The sequence below is a fragment of the Lutjanus erythropterus genome, chromosome 11, assembly GCF_056507025.1.
Source record: "Lutjanus erythropterus isolate fLutEry1 chromosome 11, fLutEry1.hap2, whole genome shotgun sequence".
Classification (NCBI taxonomy): domain Eukaryota; kingdom Metazoa; phylum Chordata; class Actinopteri; order Lutjaniformes; family Lutjanidae; genus Lutjanus; species Lutjanus erythropterus.
Window position 1 is genome coordinate 25242265 of NC_139327.1, and position 18778 is coordinate 25261042.

The 18778-nt window shown below is 39.4% G+C and overlaps 1 protein-coding gene across 1 annotated transcript in view; it reads left to right on the top strand.

Annotated features, from left to right (window-relative positions):
• The window catches only part of fryb (furry homolog b (Drosophila)), a 66564-nt gene that overhangs the window by 42458 nt on the left and 5328 nt on the right, over window positions 1-18778 (top strand). Inside the window, exons 36-64 of the mRNA XM_084729795.1 lie at window positions 35-125; window positions 525-598; window positions 2278-2428; window positions 3400-3503; window positions 4485-4576; window positions 4744-4837; window positions 5723-5942; window positions 6164-6315; window positions 6977-7164; window positions 7278-7372; window positions 7688-7886; window positions 7980-8201; window positions 9014-9212; window positions 9324-9421; window positions 9634-9804; window positions 10735-10875; window positions 11569-11754; window positions 11871-12035; window positions 12465-12539; window positions 12791-12961; window positions 13177-13185; window positions 14198-14392; window positions 14521-14658; window positions 14754-14968; window positions 16589-16793; window positions 16949-17098; window positions 17994-18092; window positions 18222-18305; window positions 18660-18677. Of these exons, the coding sequence (XP_084585921.1) occupies window positions 35-125; window positions 525-598; window positions 2278-2428; window positions 3400-3503; window positions 4485-4576; window positions 4744-4837; window positions 5723-5942; window positions 6164-6315; window positions 6977-7164; window positions 7278-7372; window positions 7688-7886; window positions 7980-8201; window positions 9014-9212; window positions 9324-9421; window positions 9634-9804; window positions 10735-10875; window positions 11569-11754; window positions 11871-12035; window positions 12465-12539; window positions 12791-12961; window positions 13177-13185; window positions 14198-14392; window positions 14521-14658; window positions 14754-14968; window positions 16589-16793; window positions 16949-17098; window positions 17994-18092; window positions 18222-18305; window positions 18660-18677 (4001 nt within the window). The remainder of the gene's footprint in view (window positions 1-34; window positions 126-524; window positions 599-2277; window positions 2429-3399; window positions 3504-4484; window positions 4577-4743; window positions 4838-5722; window positions 5943-6163; window positions 6316-6976; window positions 7165-7277; window positions 7373-7687; window positions 7887-7979; window positions 8202-9013; window positions 9213-9323; window positions 9422-9633; window positions 9805-10734; window positions 10876-11568; window positions 11755-11870; window positions 12036-12464; window positions 12540-12790; window positions 12962-13176; window positions 13186-14197; window positions 14393-14520; window positions 14659-14753; window positions 14969-16588; window positions 16794-16948; window positions 17099-17993; window positions 18093-18221; window positions 18306-18659; window positions 18678-18778) is intronic.

Genomic DNA, 18778 nt, shown 5'->3' on the forward strand with positions numbered 1-18778 from the left:
TCTGAAGATTATGTCTGAAATCTCTCATGTGTAGGCACCACCTCCAGCAGTAACACAGTGGTGGCTGGTCAGGAGAACCTGACAGACACAGATGAGAACAAACTGGTCAGAGAGAGTGAAGAGCGGTCAGTATTAATACATTTTTTATATACTTGTATTGACAAGGCGTTTGGCAAAAAATAGCTGAATATGCTGTCACATTTAGATTACGGATCAAGAGGCTTGTGCAAGCAGATAAAATCACAGACGAGCCAGCATCATACCAGTTCTGCAGTGATATTAACATAAGAATTTTAAACGTTTCAATCACAGAATAAGACTCTACATTTTGCAAATCTGGAAACTCTAAATTTTACTTTTGAAAAAAACTTTTAATGCCACTAAAAGAAAGAAAAGCCGTAACTATGTATTAATCCATATACATGCGTACAAATATGCAGTTGTATGGACGCAAATATTTGCATGTGCATACAGAGAATCATAACTTCAGAAATTTTACTTTGAGTGTTGTGTGGATCTTTCAGCAGGGCCAGGGCTCACAACAGACTGGAGTCACGCTACAGCAACAGCTCTGGAGGCTCCTACGAGGATGAAAAGAGTAAGTCATCTTGTTTCTCATGAGAATGAATGTACAGACTTGCTTGTCTTAGTTTGTAGAGTGTGTACTCCCACACGCAGCCCAGTGGGACTCACAGATGTCTTACTTGGGAAGAGCTCCAGGACATGGATTCTTCCCGTCAGTGCATAATATTCACCTCTTAAACCTAAGACCTTCTTGCTAAGTGTCTCCACTCTTGTACATACAGATATAAATGTAAAGACTGATGTTTGTTTTGAATTAATCCCTAAATAAACACAGTTATCAGCTATCTTTGGGTTGGTGCCAGCTAACCAACCCTAAACGTCAGTGTTTGGCTACCTGGGAATGAGACAGACAACTATCTTTCTCTAGAATCGCTAATTTCTCCTTGAATGCACTGACAGGCGTCACACAACCTCACTTTCACTGATTAAAGATAGAAAGAAGTGTAGGTCAAGCTGAACGAGCAAATAATTCAACAGCTACAGCTTAGTATTGATGGCAGAGAACTCGGCTACAGAGGGAGTGATTTGCTCTCCAAGCAGTCTGAAAAAGCCCCGTCTTAACATGAAATATTAAAATATGAAGAATTTTGGGCAAGACTTTATAATAGCTACCATTAATAAACGGTAAACAGATAGTTAATTAAACTTTAGTTTATAGTTATTTCATTGTTAAAAACAATCAAATGATAACTAATAAAATTTACTACGTAATTATTAATAATGCTCTAATGTATTATTGACCATCGAGCCCTGCATGTGCAATACTGACACTTCGTGTTATCTATAAATATTATCTGGATGGCCCTTATAAAGTTTGAACTGTTTATAATAATACTTTTTAATACTTTATAATAATACTTTAATAATACTTTTTAAATGGTAAATGAATAACACTTTTTGCTGATTTTGACAGCCTTAAAATTACAACAGGCTCATTTTTTTCTGTCTGTCTGTTTATTGGATTTTTAATGTCCAATTAAAAGAGAGTACAAGAATTGAGAAAACAAATACAATTGAAGTAGACTAAGCAGCAAGCTTGCATATTTTAAATAATGAATATTAAATTTAAAAAAATAAACAAAAACTATCAGTGTCAACAATAGTGATCCCAAAATATGTAAAAATAATATACCATGAAAAGGACCTTGTCACATCTGTCAAACACATGAGGTTTACAAGTCAGTTCACTTCTGTTGGGTTATTGATTATAAGTTATTTGTCAAGAAGAAGTTTTCAAATTTTAGGGAAAACATTATCCCTAAGAAAGATTTTCATTTAATCATAATTATGTTACATTACATCTCAGTTTTTACATTTTAGTCTTTACTTATTTCAGTTCTATATATGTGTACATTTCAAAACTGAGTATGCTTAGATTTGTCAAAAGAAAAGAAAATACAATATGGTAGTAGTGTCAGTGTATTGGTAAGTTACAGCGTACCACTCTGTCGCTGAAATACCTGGACTGTGACTTTGCTCATACTTGGAGTTCCACATGTTTCGGATGGTTTGCGAATGACCTGTCTCATTAGCTGTTTGTCACTGCTTTGGCTGTCGTGGGAAAACTTTTTTGTCTGTGACAGTCAGTGGTCAGTGTGTTTTGAATAAACAGCATTAAAGAGTGTATGGAATATGCTGCAATGTGCGTATTTTTTTTAATAACTTAATTGTGATGTTGTTCTGTTCTTGCAGCTGACCCACTGCCGCCATATGCTGGTTGGCTACTGGGCGTCCTGGAAACCAACCATCCTCAGCCATTACCCATGCCTGTTAACGGAGGCTGCTGGGCTCCTCTGGTCGATTACCTTCCAGAGACCATCACGCCGAGAGGACCACTGCACAGGTACGCACAAATGAACATGAACACACGCTGTACAGACGATCTACTCTGAAATAACCACAGAAAGCAGACTCAGTGAACAGAGCAGTGATGTTATCAGTAATGTATCAGCAGAGTCAGCAGAAGAAAATTATTCTCTCACACAGACGAGTTCCACCTCCTGACAGATGGTCTGATAAACTCTACTCCAGAATGAAACTGAGCCATCTTCTCCTGCCTATGCTATGTAGAGAATGAATATTAGAATATTTTACTTCCTTTTCTTTCCCGTCTCTCTCAACACATTAAAAATCATTAAAATGAGAATGAGATTCAGGTAGATTTACGATGCATGTATTTGCAACACATAACAGGAGAGCAGACTGTTTTATTACATTAATGGAGCTTTATGTTTGTCGTTTGTTTGTCAGATCCATTATCAGCCCCAGCCATATAAACACAAAACCAGTTTCTAGGATAGATAAACCTGCCGAAAAAAAACTTCCTGGAAATTGCTTTTTTTTTTTTCAAGCATGCACATTCCTTAACTTGCTGATACAGATTCTCTTTAAGACTGAAGTACACCAAAGAGATAAAACCAACAAATGATGCAGGTTTGTTTTCTCTTGATTGTGTTTCTTGTGAGCTTTTTTTCTGGATTTAAAGCTGAAGCAGTTCTTCAGTCAATTAGCTGATGAAGTGAAAACAAATTAGCAACTATTACTAGGCTAGATTTAGTTTTCTAAGAAGTGCCAGAATTTACTGGTTCAGACAACTCAAATGTGTTTATTTCCCTTTTTTTCTTTGACCTCTGTGATAGTAAATTGAATATTTTTGGTTCTAGACTGGGGCAACCTTAAGATGTTACATTGTCCTTTGGTTAATGGGTATTTTTCCTTATTTTGAAGGATTTTATCGACCAGAACTATTAATTGACAGGAGGAAGTATTTTTGATATTTTGTGCACTCACTAGGTTTGTGTGTGTCATCATCAGGTGTAACATTGCAGTGATCTTTATGACTGAAATGGTGGTGGACCACAGCGTGAGAGAAGACTGGGCTTTACACCTGCCCCTGCTGCTACATGCCCTCTTCTTGGGTAAGCATATGGAGGTTTTAGATGATTAATCTTGGACAAAAGAGGAAGAGTTTAATTGAAACAAAGGAAACAGCTTAAATGTCTTGTATAAAATACACAGTCATGTTTTTTAGAGGGCAATATTCTTATGTGAAAAACTATTCTGCTGTATAAACTTAAAGAGATCTCACTCTTTATTTCCCAGTGAGGGTACCTGAGATAAGAGGAACTTGAACTAAAATTATAAGATCAAAAATCATTATTCACTGGGTGTCAACAGGGTGTTCACATACCAACACACACACACACACACACACACAGACAACCAGAAATAACCTTGAGGTGTGTAGGTATTTTTTGTGACGTCCAATAAGTTCATAGCGTGACTATGTGAAGTTTTATCTCCATCCCACACAGACACAGAGGACAGACCGTTCTCTTGTGTCACCACAGACACACATTCCCCAGGGACTGCATTTCTCACAAAGACTGTATCATCTTACACGTGGACACATACCTGTTCTGTCAGCTGAATATGAAACATACTAACCCTCAGGTCCAGGTCATTCATTATCATTCAATCTGTGTTTCTGTGTGCATGAAGGTGTCTAAGAATCCATTTTGTATTATTTCATGATGTTTTTTACCAGCGGTGTATTAAAGAATGAAATGCTTTATTAATAGCAATGTACAAACTGTGATACAATTAAAAAACAGGAGATATGAACTTCCTGACTGTCATAGCAAGCAGTGACACACAACAAGCCAGAAACTGTACCCCAACATTTCTTGGAAAAGTCACATATTTTTTCTTAATATAAAAACAAAAAAGAAATTAAACACGACTGAGGCATTTACTCATTTTGTGGTGTTTGTCTCCTTTGTATGTATTAGATAGATAGATAGAGACTTTACCCAGAGGAGCTGTACATGTTAAAACAGTTACAGTCTGTGCAGAATTTGAATCCTGTTGTCTTATTGACTGTGTATTTTATTGTCCAGGCCTGGACCACTACAGACCAGAGGTCTATGAACACAGCAAACGTCTCCTTCTCCACCTCCTCATCGCCCTCTCCTGCAATAACAACTTCCAGGTCAGAGCCGGATCCAAAAATTTGTTATCATTATGTTGTTTTAGTCTGAATAAACTTTGCATTGCAAGTAGTTGCTACAGAAAGTCAATCAGTCAAAATTAATTCATAGACAGGGCTTTGAACGAATTTCAGAAACTCCTGAAGAACCCTCCTTGTTGTGTTTCCAGGTCATCGCCTCAGTTCTGATGCTGACAAGAGAGATCAGCGACAACAAGACTCTCACCATTAAGTCCAGCTACCACACAGAGTACCAGCAGTCACGTAAGTAGAAAACACTTAACACACATTTATCATGATTTATTTTTATATTATATATTTATTTATTTTCTTACAAATATTAAAGCCGTTACTCACCAGTGCTCTTTAGATGGTTTGCTTTGTCCACACATAGACTCATACACATAATATATATATTCTGGTGCTAGATGTCTCTCTCACATTAAAACAATAACAAAAGACATAAGTTATAGAAACTAGCAGGAAACTTTTTTTTCTGAGTTTGAACATTGTTGGAAGCATTTGGGACAATGTAAGTACACAACTCAGGAAAATAAATAGCATACATCTAGCATTTTAATGCGGAAATGTTACAAATTATAGCTTTAACCAGTGGTTTATTTTTATTTATAAGGCTATTTTGGGCTGCTTCTATCTTCTTATGGATCTATATCCATCAAAAAAGCATGGGAGATTTATTTGTCTTTGTTCCCAGTACTTATTCCTACTAAGTCTGTACTGAACTGGGAAAAAGGCATGTACGTATGCTGCTCCCTCTGCTTAGAATCAGGTGCAAAATTACCTCTTTGAGAGAGGGTCTCACTGAATACATTTAATGACTAAATGACTTGGAAATGAGGGCATCTGACTGTAGATGTTTTGTATTTTGATGAATTTTCTTTTTGGATATTTCATGATTTTTGTAATTTGTTCTTTTCTTTCCATATTAAATTATTACTTGTGTTTAGTTTCTGCAGCTGTGTGGCTTGTGCTGCTGCCTGTCAGGATTTGAACACAAGATTTTTGATTTCAATGAAACTTCACTCCTGGTTAAATAAACGCTAAATAGACAATACACAACAATATGAAAAACTGCATTTACATATATTATACATATACATATATGTATATACAATTTTGTTCTTTTAGATGCACCTGACTTCCTGCGAGAGTGGCAGGCGTCTCCGGTGGTGGACTCCGGCCTCAGCTCAACCTCCAACTCTTCCTCTGCCAGTCTGGGTGGCGGCAGCACTGCAGGCAGTGTTGGAAATCTACCCTTGGTGACACCAGACGACCTGGAGGACCTTGAAGATGCACCTAATGAAACTGACGAGAAGACAAACAAACTTATCGAGTTCCTCTCCACCAGGTACGCACTCCTCCAGGCGAACTGCTTTGTGCAACTCTAGAAACACCGCTGCTGCATTTTGATGTATAAATGTTCGAGCACGTATGAGTATGTGTGTGGGTGTGTGTGTGTGTGTGTGTGGGTGGGCGTGTGTGTGAAGATCTCACTGTAGTGCACACTGTGTGCACATATTTAAGTTCTTGTGTAACATGTATGTGGTGCTACTGGTGGCGGGTATACAGTGCCTGGAGTACTGTGTTGTTGTTGCTCAGAGCGTTCGGGCCGCTGTGGGTACATGAGGACATCACACCAAAGAACCCCAACAGCAAGAGCACGGAGCAGCTCTCCAACTTCCTACGCCACGTCATCTCTGTGTTCAAGGAGTCCAAGTCAGGTGATAATTTTTATTTTAGAACACACAAGTCACTACTAACATCAGCACAGCACGAAGCATTTTGAAGATAAATAAAAAATGGAGGAAGTGGTAGCGCTTATAAATGAAAATAAGAAGCAGATGTTCTCAATGCAAGGGGAAACAAATCCAAAGTCCAAGGAAATACAAAAGAAAGTCCAAAAAGACCATGAGGAAACAGGTACAAAGGCATAACGGCAAACTATAAAGGGAAAGACACAAGACCAAATACAGTGGGTGGCTAATTAAGGCCAGGTAAAAACAAACCGTAATCAAAAAAAGACAGGAAACAACTCAACTAAAACCCCAATCCATGACAATCAAGCATTCTTTCAGAAACAGCTCATGTTAATGCCAGATGTCTTTTACTGAAATATCACTGCTTTCTTTCTAGCTTATGATTTATGTGTAGCATTACTGACATTTTTTATTCCATTTTCACTTTGTTCAAAGCCCTCCTCTGTTCTGCTTTAATCCACTAGCCTTAATGTAAAATCCAATGCACCGGCACCAAATGCCAAAATAATGCCTTGAGCAAGTCTTCTCAACTAGTATAGCATTTGTTAACAGGAATGACTCATATCTCCAAACAGACCTGTATGTGTGTATCTTAATGTGACTTTTTACCCATCTGTTTATGCAGACTTCCACCTGGAGCAACAGCTGAGCGACGTGGCTTTACAGACGGCTCTGTGCAGCTCCTCGCGTCACTATGCCGGCCGCTCTTTCCAGATCTTCAGAGCCCTCAAACAGCCAATCAACAACCACGCTGTCTCTGACCTGGTCTCGCGGCTCGTCGAGGTGGTGGGGGAACACGGGGACGAGGTGCAGGTGAGAGAGAGAAATGGCATAGAGGAGAAATATCAGCATCTAAACTGCAAATTTACTCTGCAAATGAGAAAACGTGGTGTTGATGTGTGTATGTAATTACGTGTGTGTTTCAGGGCTACGTGATGGAGGTGCTGTTGACGCTGGAGTCAGTGGTGGTGAATCTAGCAGAATGTCTGAAAAACAGTGACCTTATGGCAGCTTTAACTAGGTAAGCTTCTTTATAGGTGTAAATTTTAAATAAGCAATAACACTTTACAGTAAGGGTCCATTAATTAATATTAGTTAATGCAGTAATAGTAAATGTTTATTTAAGGGTAGTAATTGTCTATTTACTTGTCTATTCTATAATTTCTGACTTATTTTTTACCAATAACCATGTATTAATTCTCTTTGTGACTCTTATTGTACAGTTGAAAACATGTATCCCATAAATAACACCTTATAAATGCAGAATAAGTGCAAGTGATTAGATACAAACAGACCATATTTAAGTAAATGGGTATTTACTGTGTTTGATTCACAGGACATCCTCACCAGACTTTGTGACAAGTGACAAACTGATGAACAGAAAGAGCACGGGTCAGTTGAACTTCCCCGGCCCAGGATTTGTTGGTCTGTCGTCACAGCGCCACCAGCGCTCCTACTCGGTGCCCAAGAAGTTTGGCGAGTGCGGCAACCAGTCGAGTGATCCTCCGCGCAGTGCCACTCTGGACCGCATACAGGCAAGACGGGGAGATTCTTGTTCTCCTTAATGCTGGAGCAGTCTCGCTGAACATCTCACTAATTCAGAGTCATATTTGATTTTCAATCCACAGGCCTGCAACAGTCACGGCCTCGCCCGAGTAGGAAGAGCCCCCGGGTCCTGCACATCGTCAACCAATCGAATTGATCCCAGTGTTCTATCAGATCCTGCCCATGTTTCCCATCCGTCATCAATACTGGCCACAGTCTTCTGGGTGGCGGTGTCACTCATGGAGTCAGACTTCGAGTTTGAATATCAGATGTCACTTCGCCTTGTGCACAAGTTGTTGTCGAAGGTAGATATATAATTGTAGAAACAAAAGTCATTTGTCATGTGTTTATTATATTTTTAAAATAAAGGGATAGTTTCAGTTATTTGAAGTGGGCTTGTGTGAGGTATTTCTAAATAATAAATGTATTTCTGTGGACAGAGTCAGCAACAAAACCTATTTTAGCCACTTAAAAAAGTATCAGTATCAATTTAAGTGTATGCTATACTTAGAATATTTTAATTGCTTTACCTTGCTGTCAGACTTTTTCCACAGGAAACCACAGTAGTATAAGCCAAATATGAATCTTTCTCACTCAGCCAGACTCCATTTACAAAAACAGTAATTTTTCTCACACAATACAGGGGTTGATGGTCTACCGCTGTCCTGATCCTTTAGTTTATATAATTGTGTGACTTTGGTGAATCCAAACAAACCTTTCGCAACTCTGAAGTCACACAATATCACAAACAAATTAACAGTTTCAGGCAGCAGTAAACAAGCAACTCCTGTGTTTCGGCAAGGTAAAATTATTGATTTAGCCAACAAAGTGTGGTTGGTTTGGACAGAGTGATATTTGAATCATATACAAATGTCAATTTATATCAAATATCAAATTTTCTAGTCAGAAAAGGCTGTCTGACAGCAAAGTTAAGCAGGGAAAATATTCCAAATATACTCATTTCATAGAATGGGCCTTTTTTAAGTCCCTTAAATATGTTTTGCCCAGCTATCAGCACTGTACAAAGATAAAAGAAACTCGCTATAAATAAATGCCTCAGGTTGTCAGAACGCATTTCAGGACACCAGATAAACCAAGAACAACTCTTGTTTCCTAGGTACCCTTAGACAGAGCAGAGAACCGTGAACGCCTGGAGAAGCTGCAGGCCCAGCTGAGGTGGAGCGGCTTCTCTGGTATTCAGCAGCTTCTGTTAAAGGGTTTCACCTCCCAGGCTACTTCTGACCTCACCTTACAGCTCTTCTGCCAGCTCACGCCGGTTTCCCGCGTGCCCGTTGTCGACAGCTCACAGTCTATAGGTAGATATTTTCGTCCTGTATCATTATATCATCTCTGTCACTGACACTTGAGTTCACAGTTTTTATTTCTACTGGGTGGTGTTAGATGTTCAGCCTCTTCTCTCTTCTCAGGTTTCCCTCTGAATGTGCTGTGTCTGCTGCCTCACCTGGTGCAGCACTTTGGTCACCCAACTCAGTTTTGTAAGGAGAGCGCTGAGAGAATCGCACAGGTACTGTGCAAGTCTTCACCTGAGCCAAGTTGATTTTAGTTTTCTTTAGGTTAGGTCAAGCGCTACAGTAAGTTTGTTAAAAATGGTGTGAGAATAAACATGCACAGAGAAGATAAGATTAATCATGCAGGAGCGTTATAAAAAGCAATAAAACAATTCAGTTTTTAAGCAGTCTGCTCCTCTCTCTTGTGATCTCTCTTTCCATCTCCCAGGTGTGTTTGGAGGAGAAGCACACAAAGTTGTCCCATTTGGCCCACGTGATGACACTCTATAAGACACGTTCCTACACACGAGACCCTTTCTCCTGGGTCAGTGTGGTTTGCAGATACCTCCATGAGGCTTTCTCCGACATCACACTCAACATGGTCACCTATATGGCTGAGGTGAGTGCTTGTGAATATTGCAGACCTTATTTCTATATTTAAATCGTTATCTCTCTCCCAGTGTGGCTACGCGGATATACGACCAGTAGTAGGCCTTTTAGGAGAGCAAGTTGGATATTTTTGATCTCCAGAATGGATTCATGTTGATATTTTAATGAAAGATGACACTTCTCAGTAATCTGCCAGTTTGTAAAGGATAATCCAGTCACCTATAGTCCAGTGTTATATAAAACAGTCCCTCCAAGAAGTTGCAGTATTGCGACAACAGTTAACACAAATTCAATTAATCCCTGTGAATTCTGCATGACCTTGCAATTTGGTACAATCACCACAGCCTTTCTCCAAATTTGACCAATCATCGTAACTTCCCACGAGGTCTACCAATCATAGCAGTTCCCCTCACAAAGGTCATACATGTATGTCTCAGTGAACAGCCTCCATTTATTATTTACTGTTGTCACAGGTTCTGAAAACAACACAGTCATTGTTATTGACATCAATCAATGCTATTTGCAGTTTTATATTTTATAATTTTGTACTTGAGCTCCAAAAAGATTTTGCTATCGGGAATACCCCCAGGTGCCCCTCTGTATTTAAAATAAAGCATATTTTGTGTCTTTTTTGTGAAGTTACTTTGAACACTAAGAACAGAGTGTGGTTTTATTCTTCCTGGAGCAAGTTGCCTTTGATTTTTAATGATGAAAAAAGAAATCACAGTATATTTTTTTTAATTTCCTCTTGCTCCCACAATTTCATTGCAAAAAACAGCTAAAAAATTGCAACATGCATTACAGTTTTTCAGAAAAGCTAACATGAAATCAGGCATCAGGCTACAACAATCCCCAATAAAAGCCCACAAAATCCTTTAGGGACTGATAAGATACATTTAGTGGTGCTTTTTTCGTCACTGAATGTCTGTCCATCTCTCAGCTGCTGGATAAGGGCCTTCCCAGCATGCAGCAGTCTCTCCTCCAGATCATCTACTGTTTGCTCAGCCACATGGACCTGACGGCTGTACAAGTCAAACAATTCAACGCTGATGTCACAAAGACCATTGAGAAGTTTGTCCAGGTAATTGTCTCCTTATTTCATTATTACTCTGTGTGTGACATAAGATGAGTTAAGATAAAGAATGGTAAGGTACAGTACTTTATAAGTTTATGCACTGTGTTTTTGCCATTATATAATAATGTATTATTGTTGACACTGGCAATTAAGATTGATGATTGTATTATTTTTTAATGATGTACAATTGATTTAGTCTCTTTTACCTCATTTTCTATGTACGTAAATTCTCCCCTACAGCAAAACCTTTAATAAAGTATTTTTGTAAAGTAAGGTGAGGTAAGGCAAAACTGTATTACTTCTTTACTTTTATTAGACTTTATTAGTCCCACAGTGGAGAAACTTGCAGTGTTTCAGCAGCAAGTGGAAATCAAAACAGAAAGAAGGATCAGTGAAAAAAACACTAAATAGTAAATAAGTAAACAAGAGGAAATAAAATGGGGAACAATAAACAAGAGAAAATTTTAAAAAATAGGAACAGTATAGCCAAGATGAAATAAGTAATAAATAAACAAGATATAAACGGTGTACAGCCGGAAGATGAACAAGATATAAACAAGACAGAATAAAACTATAACAATATAAACAGGAAACAGACTCAGTAATTGCGTTAACACTATTGCACAAAGTTTATATGTAGATATTTCACAGATATAAATTATGCAGTGCTGACTGTATTCTGTGTTTGTGATTCCATAGACAGTACACTGGAAAGACGCCTTGAACATCTTGAAACTGGTGGTCTCACGCTCCGCCAGCCTCGTTCATCCGGTGTACGGCCACTCGCAGGGTGACCTGTCCAACCTGGAGGTCAGCAGGGTGTGGGACGGTTCATCCAAGGCTCTGCCTGGAAAAACACTGGACTTCACCTTTGACATCTCTGAGGTGAGGAAGCAGCTAAATTAAACTGACATTAAACATGCTCACCACCCACTTAAACACTTACAGTTCTCAGTTACAGTTAGTTTACATGAGAGCCTCCCTCTGTGTTTTCCTCACAGACTCCAGTGATTGGACGTCGGTTCGACGAGCTCCAGGGTTCAGGGGGTAGAGAGGGGAAGGCCAGAGCCATGGCTGTAACCCGCAGTACTTCCTCCACCTCTTCTGGATCCAACTCCAACACCATCCTGGTGCCTGTCAGCTGGAGACGACCACAGTCCTCTCAGGTAGAGTTAGATCCTACTGCTAAGGCATTGCTCTATCAAAATTTAAGTCATGGTTTATATACATTTCTGTACATACCACTAAATGGAAGTCTTTGGTGTGTCACCAGACAGTCAAACTATATTATTACGATAACAGCAAATTTATTAGGGGTGTCACTATTTTCAAAATTAATGGTCCGATTTAACTTTAGAAGGTCACAATTCAATTCCATTCAGATTTTTTTTAATTCAGCATTGACAGCCATGTGATAGTCTTGATTTGAACAGATCATCGGTTGTATGCCCTGACAACTGTCAACTTACTTTTTTAAAGAAGCACACTGAATTGCCCCTGTGCATGAATTTTTCTATAAAACCTCCTTGATCGTTGATTAATACTCTAATATTAATATGAATCAATATTTCTTGCTGTCTCTCTCTTACATACAGAAGAGAACCAGAGAGAAGTTGGTGAACGTTTTGTCACTTTGTGGACAAGAAGTTGGACTTACCAAGAATCCGTCTGTAAGCTACCTCCCATCTCTCATTTACAACACTTAACCTGTCCTGCCTGCTTGTTTACTGTCAACAAAAATCAACAAAAGGCCACAAGTCACTGTTGTTTTAGGCAAATTATGTTTACGCTTTTTAGTCACTCTTTTGAAATGATTAACCCTAGCAAGGTCTCTAAATATCTCTCCAGATATTCACAAAGAATTGTCATAATGTGAACTTCTGTGACGAGTATAAATGCCTCTTTTGTTTCTTCTCATCAGGTGATCTTCTCATCGTGTGGCGACTTGGACATGATGGAGGTGCGGGAGAGTGGTGTGTCATCAGAGGAAGGCGGAACCAGAGAGGACACGCTAGACGACACCGCCAGCGAGCAGCAGTTCAGGGTTTTCCGAGACTTTGACTTCCTGGACGTGGAGCTGGAGGACGGAGAGGTGAGAAGTCTTATCACACTATATTTTATCCATTGTCATTTATTTAAAGTGTAGATAGTGAAGTCTGTCTCTTTCTTTCTCCTTTTACCTTTAATGTGTGTTTCATTCATTTCTTTCTTTAACATGAATATATTTGAAATGTATTTCTCTGTCCGTCCTCCTTGTCTCTCTGTCTGTCTAACTCTGTGTCTCTCTCTCTTCCCCTCGCTGCCTAGGAGCTCCAGGTAAGGTCTCTCACACTGAGCACTTACATTAGCTTCTCTCAGCGCTGTGGTGTTGCTGGCTCCTTTGTTTCCCTCTGAAAACAAACAAAGGATGATTGTGCTTCATTTTGCTCTCACAGCTTGGTTGCAGAACTACTTTTCTGGCATTATTGCTATTTGTCATAATGGAGACAAATGATACTGTCATGTCTTTATGGGATAAAGATTATCATTTTGAATGCCAACTGCCTTTCCAGCATATTTCCACGCCATGAATAACAGTTCATTTGCATCTTGTGCTTGTCATCAGGCGCTCTCAGACTGGGTTGCAACAAAGATTAATTTAATCTAAGATTAGCTCTAATCAGAGTTTAGCAAAACCCAGGCTAACATTAAGCAGAGCTCTGTTGCACAATTAAAAACTTATCTCAGTTTCATAAATCCTTGAAATTAAATAGAGGTTAATCAATGCGGAGGTACTTGTTTATCAAAATTAAGATAAATAAATGAATGAATAAAAAAATAAATTTGACAGCTGCTGGGACATAGTAAGTATAAAAGAGCGTTAACTTTTGACTGCTCTGTATTCCTAACAAACCGTTATATTGTTTGCTAGCTAAGGTTAAAAATTTAACAAAACATCACATTGTTTGCTAGCTAGCTATAAAGTTAGTTAGCCACCCGTTATTTCTCAGCAGAGAAGCACTAATTTCTCCTCTTTTGAGAAAAACTAGTTGGCCGACTGAATGGAAAAAAACAGACATGAGTTTAAAGTTAAAACTGGATCACGCTGAAAAAGAGGTTTAAATTTAATCTTTCTCAATTTTAAGTTTAAAAGTTTGGTGCAACATAATTTAAAGTTAGTCGATGACTTAATCAGGTTGAAAAATTAATCCTTGTTTGTGCAGCCCAGCCTTAGACAGCACCTATTCATTATCTTGAAGGTTAATATTCTTCTCACAGCAGTGAAATTCATTGCTACTGCTGCCTCTGCCCTTGTCTTCCAATGCGTCTGTGTGTGTGTTTTATCTAGGGCGAGACTGTCGATAACTTTAATTGGGGCGTGCGTCGGCGATCTCTGGACAGCACGGAGCTGGGTGACCTGTTGGAGGAGAGCCAGCACTCAGGCAGCACCCCCAGTCTGGGTCATGAGGACCCTCACGATTCAGACGAGTCCTCAGAGGAAGAGGAGTCCTCGACTAGCCAGAGCCTTTCTCACTCTCAGCTCGTGCGTAGCCGTAACTGCTGGATCAATACAACATTAACGTCGTCTGAAGTCTGTTATTGTAATGACCCAATCTGACAGGATAAATCAATCAAAATTATAGATATTCCTGGTTTGCCTTCCTGTTCCAGACTAACCCGTCTCCATCAGAGGAAACCAAAGACACTGACTCCTTATCTACTTCTTACGACACATCTGCCGACCCACAATCCCTCAACGCCACCACGCCAGGCCAGGGAGTGCTCCATGATGATCATGGAGGCCTACATGTGAGGAATAATACTCCAAACATACACATACATACATATGTACTTATGTATTTGTACACATACATTTGTTAAATGTAACATCTTTGTCTCCTCAGGGGAGGGTTTGTGGTGATGACGAGGACACTCAGGCCCAGGATGATGACCTGTCACTGAGCGCCAATGAGCTGCCCCCTGGCTCGGACTGCGGCGAGAGCTTCACCCTGGAGTTGCCGGGGCAACCTCAGGATCAGCCGCGCAATCTGGATCACGGTCTCAACCCAGACTACTGCCAACCACCGCTGGACTTTCTAGACCCCAACTGTCTGCCCAGGTGAATGTGACAGACAGGAGTAAAACAACAGGGAACAATGTGAAGTGTTGTTTCACTGGAACTTTTTGTCAGCTTGCAGATTGACTGGCAGTAGGACTAAACCTCAGTTAAACTGCAGTCTAAATGCTTATTTCAATCTGTCACCACCAAAATTATTGTGTATACAGCATTCAGGGACAGATTAGAGGCCTGTATTACAGAGCAGGTACATGTAGGGTCAGCGAGGTAACTTTTTTCAGGGTTACAACAGTGGTTCACTTCGTACTGGGGTACAACGCCATGGTAACGCGGTGTGGAGGGTCTGTTCGGTGAGTGTGGAGCTCCTCAGAGGGTCTGCACAGAGCTCCGCAGTCCAGTCAAAATATGAAACTCTGCAGAGGCCTTCACAAACGATGCTGACAGTTCTGAGTCAATGCCTGGCTCGTGGTTGCCATGTTAGTTGGTTATTAGGGAGGTATTCTATTCGTGCAAACTGACAAACTGACAGCTGATGACCAGAATACATGGATTAACTGCCTTATTTACCATAAAATGTTTTACCTCTGTGGAGAGAACGGTTCTGTCATGATCTCCACCACAGTGACCATGGCAAAGCCATTTCATTGCTCTTTTCTATAATGATATCCTACAACAGACTGATTGAAGCACTGAGTCCTTGTACTTGTGGTATTTGCAGTAGAAGATATGATGATGTAAGATGTAAGCCTATTTACTGCTTTGAATGATGTTTTAATATAATTTTTTTACATTTCGGTTGCAGCGTGATATTAAAGGCCATTAATTTACACATTCACACAGCCTGATATTTTTGCCAGCTGTCCTTCCTGAATTTGGCAGCCGCAACTGTGTTACTTTTGGCCTGGATTATGTGTTTAACTTGTTCGTGCTTGTCTTGTGATAATTGGCTCTTTGTTTGTAAAATATGCTGCTCAGCTGCCAATAGTCTTGTCCATACTGCAATTGATCATATGCTGCAACCACCGAACGTGCTGATGGCTAGATTGGGAAAACCTGGGTTGACTTACCAAGTGGATGATCACTGTTATGTGACCACTCAGCGTGATTGTGGTTGTCAGGGATAGTGAAGCTGGATAATGAAAAGATATCCTCAGTATGTTGAACTGGCTTCGTGGTGCAGGTTTCAGGTCATTATAAGCTCTTAGTTACAATGAAATGAGCTGTAAATACTTTAAAACATACAATTTATGGTCATTATCATATACACAAACCTTGTGCAAATAACTGAATCACAAAATAGAAACACTACTGTATACGTGGGTAACATTTGGTTGCATGCAAACTAACAGTATTTCTCAAACCCTACATTTTGTATATGTTATATTATGTCTCATTGTTTTCCTTTGTTCATTATATTTTCTGCATGCTGTAACCCATATATTAGATATATTAGGCTAGCTTTAATTTCAAATTTAATTTTCCAAATACCACTTGAACCAGATCTAAATGACACACAGGCAATCACATTATCTAGTTGATATAATCCCATGAGGGAGCTGGGCATTTGAGTTTGATAAAAAAAAACACCTTTTAATTGGGGAGAAAGTATCAAAACCTTTTTTTCTTTGTGCCCCCATTTCTTTCCCATTTCCATGGCGACAGCTTACGTGATGATGTAGATGACTTGGAGGACCTTGGTTTTCCTCCTCCCCCCTCTCCATTTTTCTCCGCCATCTTGGCAGCGTTCCAGCCCACCGTGTGTGACGATGCCGAGGAGGCGTGGCGCTGTCACATCAACCAGCTTGTGACCGACTCAGACGGGTCCTGTGCCGTCCATACGTTTCAAGTCTTCTCGTCTCTCTTTAAGGTAAATCGTGTGAAGGATTTGTACAAATCAGTCATGATTTATCACACTGTAGGTATATTTTTGTGACTCCTTTCTCTCTTCATGCAAATTCTCACATCCTGTTGGATGTACAGCAGTATAATAATTCCTTAATTTTTTTTTCCTTTCTTTCATAGAACCTCCAGGGTAAATTCTGCCTCCTGACAACTGATGTTGCCACCTACCTTGGAGAAGGTTTAAGGGGCATCGGATCAAAGTTCCTCAGGTCCTCACAGATGCTGACCACATGCTCAGACTGTCCCACAATCTACATTGATGCTGACACGGTGAGTATAGCTGTTAAACATAAACATCTGGCATAGATTATACCATATTGGTTCACTGTAAACACTAATTTGCTCTCTTAACTTAAAAAAAAAAATTGTAAACACAAAAACTGCACACAAAATTTTTAATGTACACAGTGCACTGTAAAAATAAATGTACTTTTGCTGACCTATAATCAGAGATAATTTACTTTTCTTCTTGAGATAAACTTGAATTTTTTAGTTTTAGAAACCCTGAGAAACGCATTTCAGAGCTTATTTGTCATTCCACACCTGCTTGAAAATCAAATGGTTTCAATTGAAAATATTAAATTATTAACCATTATTCACTTTCACTTGAATTATTGAAATACTTAAACTCAAAGATTCAAGTTTATCTAAAGTAGAAAGACAGATTTTCACAACAAAACATTATTAGTTTTTCAAAACTTAAGTGTCTCAAAACTCAAAATTATATTGCCTGGAAAATTTGAGGTTTCTCATCTTTTTCACACAGTTCATGATGAGAAGTCTGCTAATATGCTCTGCCTGCAGTCTGAAAATAAATGTTGCTTTGACTGCTAAGAAAGCAAAATATCTGTGCTCTGCATAACACTGCAATGTGTTTTGTGATGTTAAGTGAACACAAATTATCCGTGTTATTGACAAAGAAATTGGCTACATGTCATGTTAACATAAAAACATTTGAACAACCTTTTTTGTAGTTCATTCAAGTATAAAGTATATGCTAAGTGTGCAATGTATGTGTTGCTAACTGAAATTTTGTGTCATGGATGATTTGGGGTTTACAAAGTTGGATCAGCCAAGGAAACAGGCTGTGTGTTAAATTATTCTGCATCAATTATTCAGCATCAAACTAATTTTTCACCTCCATTCCTCTTGTTGCTCTGTCCAGATCATGTCCTATGGTCTCCTTGAAAAGATGAAGTTCAGTGCGCTTGAGCTGCAGGAGTATCTGGACACCTACAACACCAGAGAGGAGGCTGCTGTATCGGTAACTCAACCTCTACATGTTATTGATAAATCTGTTTGTTTTTCAGACAAAACATGAACAAAATACTTACCGTTTGTCCTCTTTTCCACTTCCTTCTTCTGCTCCTGTTACCTTACATTTTTACCTCAGTGGCTGAGAAACTGTAAGGACACATTTCCCAGGTGCCCTGGTGACAGTGTGGTCACCTGCCAGCCTGGAGACTCTGAGGAGAAGGTACGGTGCAGTTATTTTCCGTACTATGCAGATATCTAGAGTTTACAGACAAACATATGGGTAACTTTCTCACCTGTGGTTTGTATTTCTGATCTCTCTGCTCCTCTGACTTTGTCACACTGAGACGTTTGCTCTCTTTGCATGTTAGTTGTGTGTTATCTATCTATTTATCCTCCTTCAGCCACAAAGGACAGATAAAATTTGAAGTTGGTGTCTTTTATACACTGTTAACTAATTCTTGGTAGCTTGACAATGAAAAGTGGTGGTTCATACTGTGCTGTGCATGTGTTTGATTGATGCTTTGTCTTCCTCTCACCTCACTCTGATTCCCTAACATGCTCTCTCGCTGTCTAGCAAATGGAGTCTCTTGCAGTAAGTTCTCTTACAAGTTTCTTCACTTCACTGCCTTAGATTCCTCTAAATTAAACTGCTTAATTTACTTTGCACAAGACAATCAGCTAGCTTCTCCTTTG